Here is a 10,323-nt window from a genome sequence, read left to right on the forward strand (position 1 = left end):
AGTTTTGTTGGTGTTTTACTTTCTTTATATAAAGTTAGATCAGATTAAGTAGACTTATTTTTTTATTGATTTAACTTAGTTCTGATTGATATTTTTTTCATGATATAAGATTTGATAGATTAAGTTTCATTTATGAATGAGACAAGAAAAGTCTTCTCTGTTATACTCATTAAGAATACATTTGTACTTCTATATCACATAGGGAAGGCTGAGATTGAGTGTTGAGGTAATTCTCCCAAACATCTAGAAAATTAGGGGCAAAAAAGGAACAAAATAAACAAGAATTTTTCTAGTTGTAACCAATAATGTGTTCAAGTTTATGGAACTCTCTGAATGTACATTTCCTGAAAAGACAATAATCTTCCAATTCCAAATTTCAAAAAATTTAGGAGGAGGGGTGACTTTTAAGGGTTGTTTTTTTTGGTCATATTTTTAACATACATATATTATCTAAGAAAAACATTTTTGGAGTTTTTTTTGTATACTTTGTAGCTCACCTAAGAGTGAGCTTTTGCCATTTCTTGGCATCTTTCTGGTGTAAACTATTTCAAAGATCTTATCCTCTGAAACTAATGAACCAGTTTCTTCCAAACTTAATTTTAATTTCTTGTGTATAATTTGAGTTTAGTATGTAGTCCATTATCACTGTACTAGTATACATATTTTTTAAAGGGCCGGCTGAAGGACGCCTACGGGTGCGGGAGTTTTTCGCTACATTGAAGACCCATTGCTGCGCATGCATGGCCTTCAGCTGTTGTCTGCTCTATGGTGGGGTTGTTGTCGCTTTGACACATTCCCCATTTCCTTTCTCAATTTTATTAAGCTGAAAGATCCTTAGAACACCTTGTATACAGTTTGTGTTTTCTTTTCTGTTTTGTAAAAACACATGGCTGCCATGGATAGAAATAGAACAAACAGATACGATGCAGATTTTTTGGCTTATATCTCAAAAACTAAAGCCTATAGAGCTAATCTGACAGGAGGCAAAAGTATTCATTAGGCCAAGAACTACCTGCTCTGAAGTGACAATCAATTTTTGGGTTATGGCCGCTAAATTGAATAGTTTGAATTGTTTTACATTTTCGTTTCAGGACTGTGAAAAAGTGTAATAACTGACTATGTAGTCTGGATTTTACTACTCATTGTTGAAGGCATACATGGACCAATAGTTGTTAATTTCTGTGTCATTTGGTCTCTTGTAGATAGTTATCTCATTGAAATTCATACCATATCTTCACTTCTTATTAGATTTTCGATTTTCTTTAAATTTTCCAACAATGACAGAATAGTTGGAATCAGCTTCAACAGTACTGTTTCACCTTAAGCAAGGTTTCTGGTACTGTATTCATGTATGCATCAGGAATCTGAAGTTCTATGAGTTGTTGTCCCTTGTTGGTGTGGTTCATAAGTGGTTCAAGTTTCTGTTATTTTATATAGATTAGACTGTTGGTTTTCTCATTTGAATGGTGTTACACAGTAGTCATTTTTGGGACCCTTTATAGCTTGCTGTTTGTTCTGAGCCAAGGGTCTGTGTTGAAGACCGTACTTTGATCAACAATGGTATACATTTAAAAAAAATTGTGACTTGGATGGAGAGTTGTCTCATTGGCACTCATACCACATCTTCTTATATCTATGTCACAATGTATGTAGCAGGTCAGACTTCATCTTTGTTGTCTTTCAAGAAAAGTGTCACCATGAGCCAATGCACATCAAGTTTAAGGGGACTATCGAACATGCACAGCCCAAGGTACAGGGGGTCAGTCTTTCACAAGACTTAAGCAATGGCAGGCAAAACTATAAAGCAAGCAGCAAGTTGTAACAATTTTATATAGTTACAGGTCCAAATAATAATAATGATGCCAAAACAATTTACAAACAAATAAAGTCCAAATGTTCCAAATAATAAAGTCACTAATTTCACTAATCCATTCACAGTTTAAGTTACAGTCCAAAATGTTCGAAATATTCAAAGTTAATGTTGTCTGGCTTGAATAAGGTACAGTTGTGTTGTGAGCTGTCTTTTGAGTACGGCTTTCTCCTGAGTAACTGAGCCTGGTTGGCTTTGGAAGCACTCCTTTCTGGATTACACCGACAAGACTACACTGGTGACTACATCATGACTACATCGTGACTTCAATGATTTCAAAAAGTTGACTGTACAATTTATAGCATTTCTAATAAGAGCTCAAATTATGATGAATATTACTAACTTTAAATTAATGTAATTTGAGTAATCGAAATTTACTTCGAACTGTCAAAGGTAAAAATAAGAATAGTGTCAATTTAATTAAGCCAATTAAAAGATAAATCTAATTATAATACTTTTGCCATTAGTAATTAAGGACATGCTGACAGAACAAAATTTACCTGACATAATAAGTTTACAATTTTCCTATTAATATTATATCAAAATAAAATATTTTCCAAAAATACCCCAAAAAAATTAAATACAAAAACTACCCTATAACATAAGGTTGCAACAATTCAATCACATTATCAGGATCACTTCTTTGAATTAAGTTCGAATTTAAGGTGTGAAACTTCAGAATCATGAGGGTCTGTTTACATTGTTATTTTATTTGACTGCTTTTTTTTCAATTTCCATAATTTTTTTGCCATAATTCTATGTCAGACTCTTTTGCATATGTAATTTTGATCATCATATGAATTATAAGACTGCAGACTAATACGGTGTTATTTTTCATTGTTGAAGGCTATTGGTTGCCTATAATTGCTTACATCCATTTCATTTTAACTTTGGTGGATATTTGTTTTTCATTGGTAATGAAACCTTATCTTGTTAACTTTTAAATTTATCTGTTCACTAGTGGTATATCCAAGAGATTATGTATACATGTATATATAGATATAGTCTTTAATATATAGACTTTGATTTGTAAAATTAAAAATATAACATTTCAGAGTTTATAAACAAAAGCTGTGTTATATAATTTACTATAATCATTATCAGAGCTTATTTTACTAGATACAATCACAATTCCTGATTCTCTGTTGATGTCTATTGCCCAAGGAGTACTGATTCCGTCAGCCTCTGATAGTATTGTCTTACAGGTTTTACCATCTGGTGATACTACTACAACTCTATTGTTGTTCCAAGAAACTACATAAACAAAGCCATTCTTGTCTAATGTTATTCCTTGTGGATAGACAATATCATGGTGCTGAAATGTCCAGAGAGGTTCTCCAGTACTTTTATAACAGCAGACTTTGTTTTCACTATCGTTGGTACAATAGATATTTCCTTTGAATAATGCAATTTTTCCTGCCATAACTCCTTCTAAGATTGTATGAGACTCATCATTTAGATTTACTATTGTACTTTTCTCCCAACTGCTGACGACCAACATTTGACCATCACTTGCTACTGTATCACAGGAATGAGAAATGTTAATTGATTTGAAAATTTTATTTTTTTCTACATCCACCAATGCTATCTGTTGTTTTTTTAATGCAACAGCAACTGTATTAGTTCTAACAAAGCAAGTATCGGATGAGCCTCCTGTAAATTTCACTACTTCTCTCTTAAACATGCCATCATTACTGAACAGCAGCAGTCTATAATAATTTCCATCAAAAATTAAATATTTACCATCAGGTAATATTGTACAGGCACATATAGCAATATTCTTCCTATCTTGTGGAATTGTCAGCTGCCTTAAGAAAGATGGCTTGATTTGTTCAATGGTAGGAGTAGTATGAACTAGGTACTGTGCTTGATCTTTTCTTCCCGCCTGAAGTTGAAGAGTAAATGGGCTTGTATTGATGTTAATATCGCCAAAAGATTTGACATCTTTTAAAATTGATTGGAGTTTAGAAGAGATGGTAAGTTCTAGGTTAACTTCATCCAATTGGCCTCCACTTTTTAAATCATCTAAGTATTTTGCTGCTTCAGATGTAGTTTTCTCTATTTCTCTCAGACCAACATACATCTGTAGCTCAGTTGCATATTGTGTCATCTTTGAAAACTCTCTTTGCAATTGGCTCATCTGATTGGATTGTGTTTTCAGTTGTTGTAGTAAAGTGTTCATCTTAGATTTCAGCTTTGATTGCTTTGTTTCAAGGTCATCAAGAACTTTTTGTTCTAATTTGTCTAAGAAATCATCTATCGACTTCCTCATAGATCGAATTTGTTCAGCAGCTTTTGTTTTTTGTTCAGTACTTGTATTAATCCTACGGTTTAGATATTTTATAATCTCTTCTAAGTTTTCCTTTACATCCTTCAAATCTTTTTCAAAAAGTTGAACAGAGGCAGATGATTTTACTTGCTTCAGGACATCTGACAGCGGTTTCATTTCTTGACATTTTTGGTGTTTATCGGTGATGCAGGTGACACAGCAGGGACAGGCATGGAAAGAACAGTACAGTTCATACTTCTTCTTGTGATTTCTGCACTGGCTACTAATATCTTGCATAAATTTGGGAAGATTGTGGTAGTCTTTTGTAGACATTGTATTATGGGCTTTAGACGATCTTGACTTCTTGTGATGTTTTTCACAATCCGTACAAAGGAACACCTCACATTCTATACACCACCTGACAGCTTCTGTAGATGTTCCATCATCATTACAGAGAGTACAATAGTCTGTTACTAAGGAGGCCATATTCTCTCTTTATTTCTGAAATTTAGTGTAAAATAAAAATTTGTGTTTTTGAAAAAAAATAGTTAATCAAAGCAACAACAGCAAGAATCAATTTTACCAAAAGAGAAAACATAATAAAAAGTGGTATTAAATGTAAAATTATATCAAACAAAGCATGACTTTTAGAATGTTAGACTTGAAAGTGATCTTTAGAATTTTTCATTACTTGTCTGGACTTGATTAAGAACTTGACAAAGATAGCATAGACATTGGATTTCCTGAGGTTTAAGATTATTTGTTGTCCTGCAGATTTTTATTTGTTTTTGTGTTGCTGGATTGCTGTCTCATAATTTTATACCACTTATCTCAGAAAACACATTCTTACCCGTAATATTCTAAATGCTGGTGCTCTAGAAAAGGAATTTCCACAGGGAAGTAAAATGTCCAATAACTAGTACAATTACTGAGAATTAAACATATCTATATATAGATAAATTAAAGGTCAACAATTGAATGGTTGGATATATTACAATTTGATGAAATTTTTTAAATGTATCTTAATTTTTTAAAGTAAAACAATAATTGTGATATATATTATGCAAACATCTAATGACTGAGAGTCCTTCAAAACTGCAGATGTAGATGTGTAAGGCTAAAATTAGAAACATAGGGTAAAATCCAGTTTTTGGCTTATGTCTGTGAAACTTAAGCTTTGAGAGAAAATCTGACTGTTGATAAAAATGGTTATCAGGGTAGATGTAATACTGCCCTGAAAATTTCAGATGAATCAGATATAAACAGTTGTTGGGTTGCTGCCCCTAAATTGTAATTTTAAGGAAACTTTTAGTTTTTAGTTATTATCTAAAATATTTTTATAGATACAGAAAATAATTATAAAAAAAAGAAGATGACGGTATGATTGCCAATGAGACAACTATCCACAAGAGACCAAAATGACACAGATGATAATGTTCATCAAAGATCTACAAATTATGTCGATACGACCGAAATTGTCAATTGACCCGTTAAGAAGTTATTGCCCTTTATAGTCAATTTTCGTAAATTTTTTAAGATAACAAAAATCTTCTCTACTTAATATCCAGAGTGGGCCAATTAAAATTGAACTTTGCCACAATTTTCAATCGAATATCTTGATTGAAAAATTTATCTTGTCATTCAATTAATATGATCAAAAATAGGGGATAAAAGTATGAGACATATAATGCATACTTTTATATAATAAACTGTACTACTGAACAATCAAAATAAAATAATTCTGTATTGTATTAAATACACATAGAAATTTACATTACTGACAAAAAGATAATATTTGTTCCACTATTATCTTCTATCGATCACATTTTCCTTCTGTTGAAATATGGATATCTCATGATAATTGTATAGATGTATAAACCTTTGTTTGAAGATCTACATACTTACTTTGATCATTTTGATAGTACGTTTTTATAAAAATATCATCACAATGCGTCTCCATGATAGATGATTTCTACAAACACAATATTACATGCTGAAATATCTACAAAAAAGCATTTGTTTGACTGTGCAAATCTTAATTTTATATCTAACGTTATTAAAATGGAGTTGTCTCCCATGTGTATAATTAAAATTGATCATGTGTCACAAAGTTGGAATACTTGTGCATAATTTATGACTTCACGTTGTCTAGGGGAAAGAATTTGTTAAAATTTAATTTAATTTTAGTATCTGTTTGGTTAATTATTTGCTATAGAATTTTTTTCCTGTAGAAAACAAGATGATTGAGAAAAAAAAATCTTTTCAATTTGTATATTGGAAACACTATTTTTGACTAAATGAGATTAGGAAGACAATTCTGTACTAAAAAAAATTACCAATAGCTATAGTTTAATCAAGAGCTTTAATTTAAGGTACACAAAAAACTTGAGAAGAAACACTTCAGCTCCGAAATCAATAATTAGATTTTTTTTATGCCATTGAATTATATTTTTCAACATCCTACAAAAATAGTATTTAATGAAAAACTAAAATTTAAGAACATAAAAATTAATCACTTGTAAAAATCCACTTATCTGTTTATTTTTAGCTCACCTGGCCCGAAGGGCCAAGTGAGCTTTTCCCATCACTTGGCGTCCGGCGTCCGTCGTCGTCGTCGTCCGTCGTCGTTAACTTTTACAAAAATCTTCTCCTCTGAAACTACTGGGCCAAATTAAACCAAACTTGGCCACAATCATCATTGGGGTATCTAGTTTAAAAAATGTGTGGCGTGACCCGGCCAACCAACCAAGATGGCCGCCATGGCTAAAAATAGAACATAGGGGTAAAATGCAGTTTTTGGCTTATAACTCAAAAACCAAAGCATTTAGAGCAAATCTGACATGGGGTAAAATTGTTTATCAGGTGAAGATCTATCTGCCCTCAAATTTTCAGATGAATCCGACAACCTTTTATTGAGTTGCTGCCCCTGAACTGGTAATTTTAGGGAATTTTTGCTGTTTTTGGCTATTATCTTGAATATTATTATAGATATAAACTGTAAACAGCAATAATGTTCAGCAAAGTAAGATTTACAAATAAGTCAACATGACCAAAATGGTCAGTTGATCCCTTTAGGAGTTATTGCTCTTTATAGACAATTTTTAACCATTTTTCGTAAATCTTAGTAATCTTTTACAAAAATCTTCTCCTCTGAAACTACTGGGCCAAATTAAACGAAACTTGACCACAATCATCTTTGGGATATCTAGTTTAAAAAATATGTGGCGTGACCCGGCCAACCAACCAAGATGGCCACCATGGCTAAAAATAGAACATAGGGGTAAAATGCAGTTTTTGGCTTATAACTCAAAAACCAAAGCATTTAGAGCAAATCTGACATGCAGTAAAAGTGTTTATCAGGTCAACATCTATCTGTCCTGAAATTTTCAGATGAATCAGACAACCTGTTGTTAGGTTGCTGCCCCTGAATTGGTAATTTTAAGGAAATTTTGCCGTTTTTTGTTATTATCTTGAATATTATTATAGATAGAGATAAACTGTATACAGCAATAACGTTCAGCAAAATAAGATCTACAAATAAGTTTCATAACCAAAATAGTCAATTGACCCCTTAAGGAGTTATTGCCTTTTATAGTTAATTTTTAACATTTTTCATAAATTTTTGTAAAATTTTAGAAAATATTTTCCACTGTAATTACTGGGCCAAGTTCATTATAGATAGAGATAAGTGTAGCAACAAGAATGTTCAGTAAAATAAGATCTACAAACACATCACTATCACTAAAACACAATTATGTCATGAATTTATCCGTGTCCATTGTTTAATATGCACAAGACCAAGGTGAGCGACACAGGCTCTTTAGAGCCTCTAGTTTCAAATTACATTCTTGCCTAATGCTACTAAACTGATTTAAATGAATGAAAAGGTAGATATAAATTGTAAAAATTATAGGCATAAAGATCATTATGACTTCAACTATTACTAACTTATTTAAGTTTTTGGATTTTCAAATATTTTGGCCATCAAGCATTGCTCAGAAAAGACATTTATTATCTAATTGCACATCTGGTGCAGAAAAATTAGTACTGATTAATGTTTTTAAGGAGCTATAAACCGTTACATATATATAAACTATTAAAAGATCATCAGAATCTTCAAACTGTAATCATATCAATATCTTGGATTTTTTTATGTTGCAGTATTGTACGTCATCAATCCTTCAAAAGTGAATTTTAAATGAAGAATTCTAATGCAATTAATTTTTATCAATGGTTCTGATTGGGTGACAAGCAATGCAAAATTCTCTTACAAACATTTTGAATTCTGGAGTGTATTGACATGTTATTTCTTCAGCAATAAGCAAAACACTCAACATTTTGCATCTTTAATTCTTCTTTTATAGAATTTATAACATTCTGAAAAGTTGATTCAATTTGGACCAGTTAAACTGCAGTAGAAAGCCTGCTTTAAAGCTTCAAATACAATTCAAAAATTTGTAATCAAGTTTTAATTTTTTAATTTTATGAAATATTTATACTTACCAGTCAGAAACATACTTTTGGATTATCTTTCTTTACTACGTTCATAACTCGCAAACACACAGATGATCTTGATTCAAACATTCCCTGCATCAGATCATCCGTGTAGCCATGCTGCAGTTTATCGGCATGTACAAAACACCCGCACTGAAATTAAATCATGGGGTGGTGGTGGGAATATTGACTGAACGTAGTAAAGAAAGATAATCCAAAAGTATGTTTCTGACTGGTAAGTATAAATAATTGAAATAAAATTGTCTTATTGTGAATATATGATTTCGTGGTTTTGCCAAAGGTCACATACAACCTGATAGAAAATTAGTAATTCATTCAACATTTGAATTTGTGGTTAACCTGCACCCATAAAAACCATGAAAATTGGTATCCAATAATAATAATGAGTCAACAGTATAATACAAAATTGAAATTGCTCCAAGTTGCTGAATTGACATACATTTAATTGTACCTGTAAATAAAATTGAGAATGGAAATGGGGAATGTGCCAAAGAGGCAACAACCCGACCATAGAAAAAAACAACAGCAGAAGGTCACCAACAGGTCTTCAATGTAGCGAGAAATTCCCGCACCCAGAGGCGTCCTTCAGCTGGCCCCTTAACAAATATATACTAGTTCAGTGATAATGAACGCCATACTAATTTCCAAATTGTACACAAGAAACTAAAATTAAAATAATACAAGACTAACAAAGGCCAGAGGCTCCTGACTTGGGACAGGCGCAAAAATGCGGCGGGGTTAAATATGTTTGTGAGATCTCAACCCTCCCCTATACCTCTAGCCAATGTAGAAAAGTAAACGCATAACAATACGCACATTAAAATTCAGTTCAAGAGAAGTCTGAGTCTGATGTCAGAAGATGTAACCAAAGAAAATAAACAAAATGACAATAAAAAGTTTAGTTTGTAAGATTGTTGTGGTATACTGTGCCAAGACTTGGTTCAATCCCTACAGGCATACAGCCGCTGCACCAAGGCCACTTTTGATAAAGAAAAATTATGCTCTATTGCAATGAGAGAAAAACAAGAAAACTTTAACAGTTTTTTGGGGTGGTAAAGTGTTGGGTACACGTGAATCGTGACGTGATTAAGTTTTTATCCAAACTTTGTTGTGATGAACGTCCTCCTTTTGAAAAAAATATTTAGTCTATATAATCAGGTTACTCTTTAAGTAAAGAACTTCTCATTCCTCCTCAGAGATAAAAAAAATCTTCAATATCTTACTTGACTTTTATTGTTATGCCCCACCTATGATAGTAGAGTAGGCATTATGTTTTCTGGTCTGTGCGTCTGTTCGTCCGTTTGTCTGTCCGTTCGTCCGTTCGTCCGTTCGTTCGTCTGTCTGTCCCGCTTCAGGTTAGAGTTTTTGATCAAGGTAGTTTTTGATGAAGCTGAAGTCCAATCAACTTGAAACTTAGTACACATATGTTCCTTATGATATGATCTTTTCTAATTTTACAGCCAAATTAAACTTTTGACCCCAATTTCACTGTCCACTGAACATAGAAAATGAAAGTGTGAAGTTTCAGGTTAAAGTTTTTGGTCAAGGTAGTTTTTGATGAAGCTGAAGTCCAATCAACTTGAAACTTAGTACACATGTTTCTTATGATTATGATCTTTCTAATTTTACAGCCAAATAATTTTTTTTACCCAATTTCACGGTCCATTGA

The 10,323-nt window shown here is 32.3% G+C and overlaps 1 protein-coding gene across 1 annotated transcript; it reads right to left on the bottom strand.

Moving 5' to 3' along the window:
* Positions 1 to 1,811: 1,811 nt before the first annotated feature.
* On the bottom strand, positions 1,812 to 5,086 carry LOC139503591 (protein wech-like). Its single transcript, XM_071293390.1, has 2 exons — positions 4,990 to 5,086; positions 1,812 to 4,640 (listed from the first exon to the last, which is right to left on the bottom strand). The coding sequence occupies exon 2, from the start codon at positions 4,623 to 4,625 to the stop codon at positions 2,922 to 2,924; it is 1,704 nt and encodes a 567-aa protein (XP_071149491.1). The 5' UTR covers positions 4,626 to 4,640; positions 4,990 to 5,086; the 3' UTR covers positions 1,812 to 2,921.
* Positions 5,087 to 10,323: the final 5,237 nt, after the last annotated feature.

This window comes from Mytilus edulis, chromosome 14 (genome assembly GCF_963676685.1).
Source record: "Mytilus edulis chromosome 14, xbMytEdul2.2, whole genome shotgun sequence".
NCBI lineage: Eukaryota > Metazoa > Mollusca > Bivalvia > Mytilida > Mytilidae > Mytilus > Mytilus edulis.

Excerpts from the sequence above, each read along its gene's own strand:
- LOC139503591 (XM_071293390.1), bottom strand. The coding sequence starts at position 4,625 with ATGGCCTCCTTAGTAACAGACTATTGTACTCTCTGTAATGATGATGGA.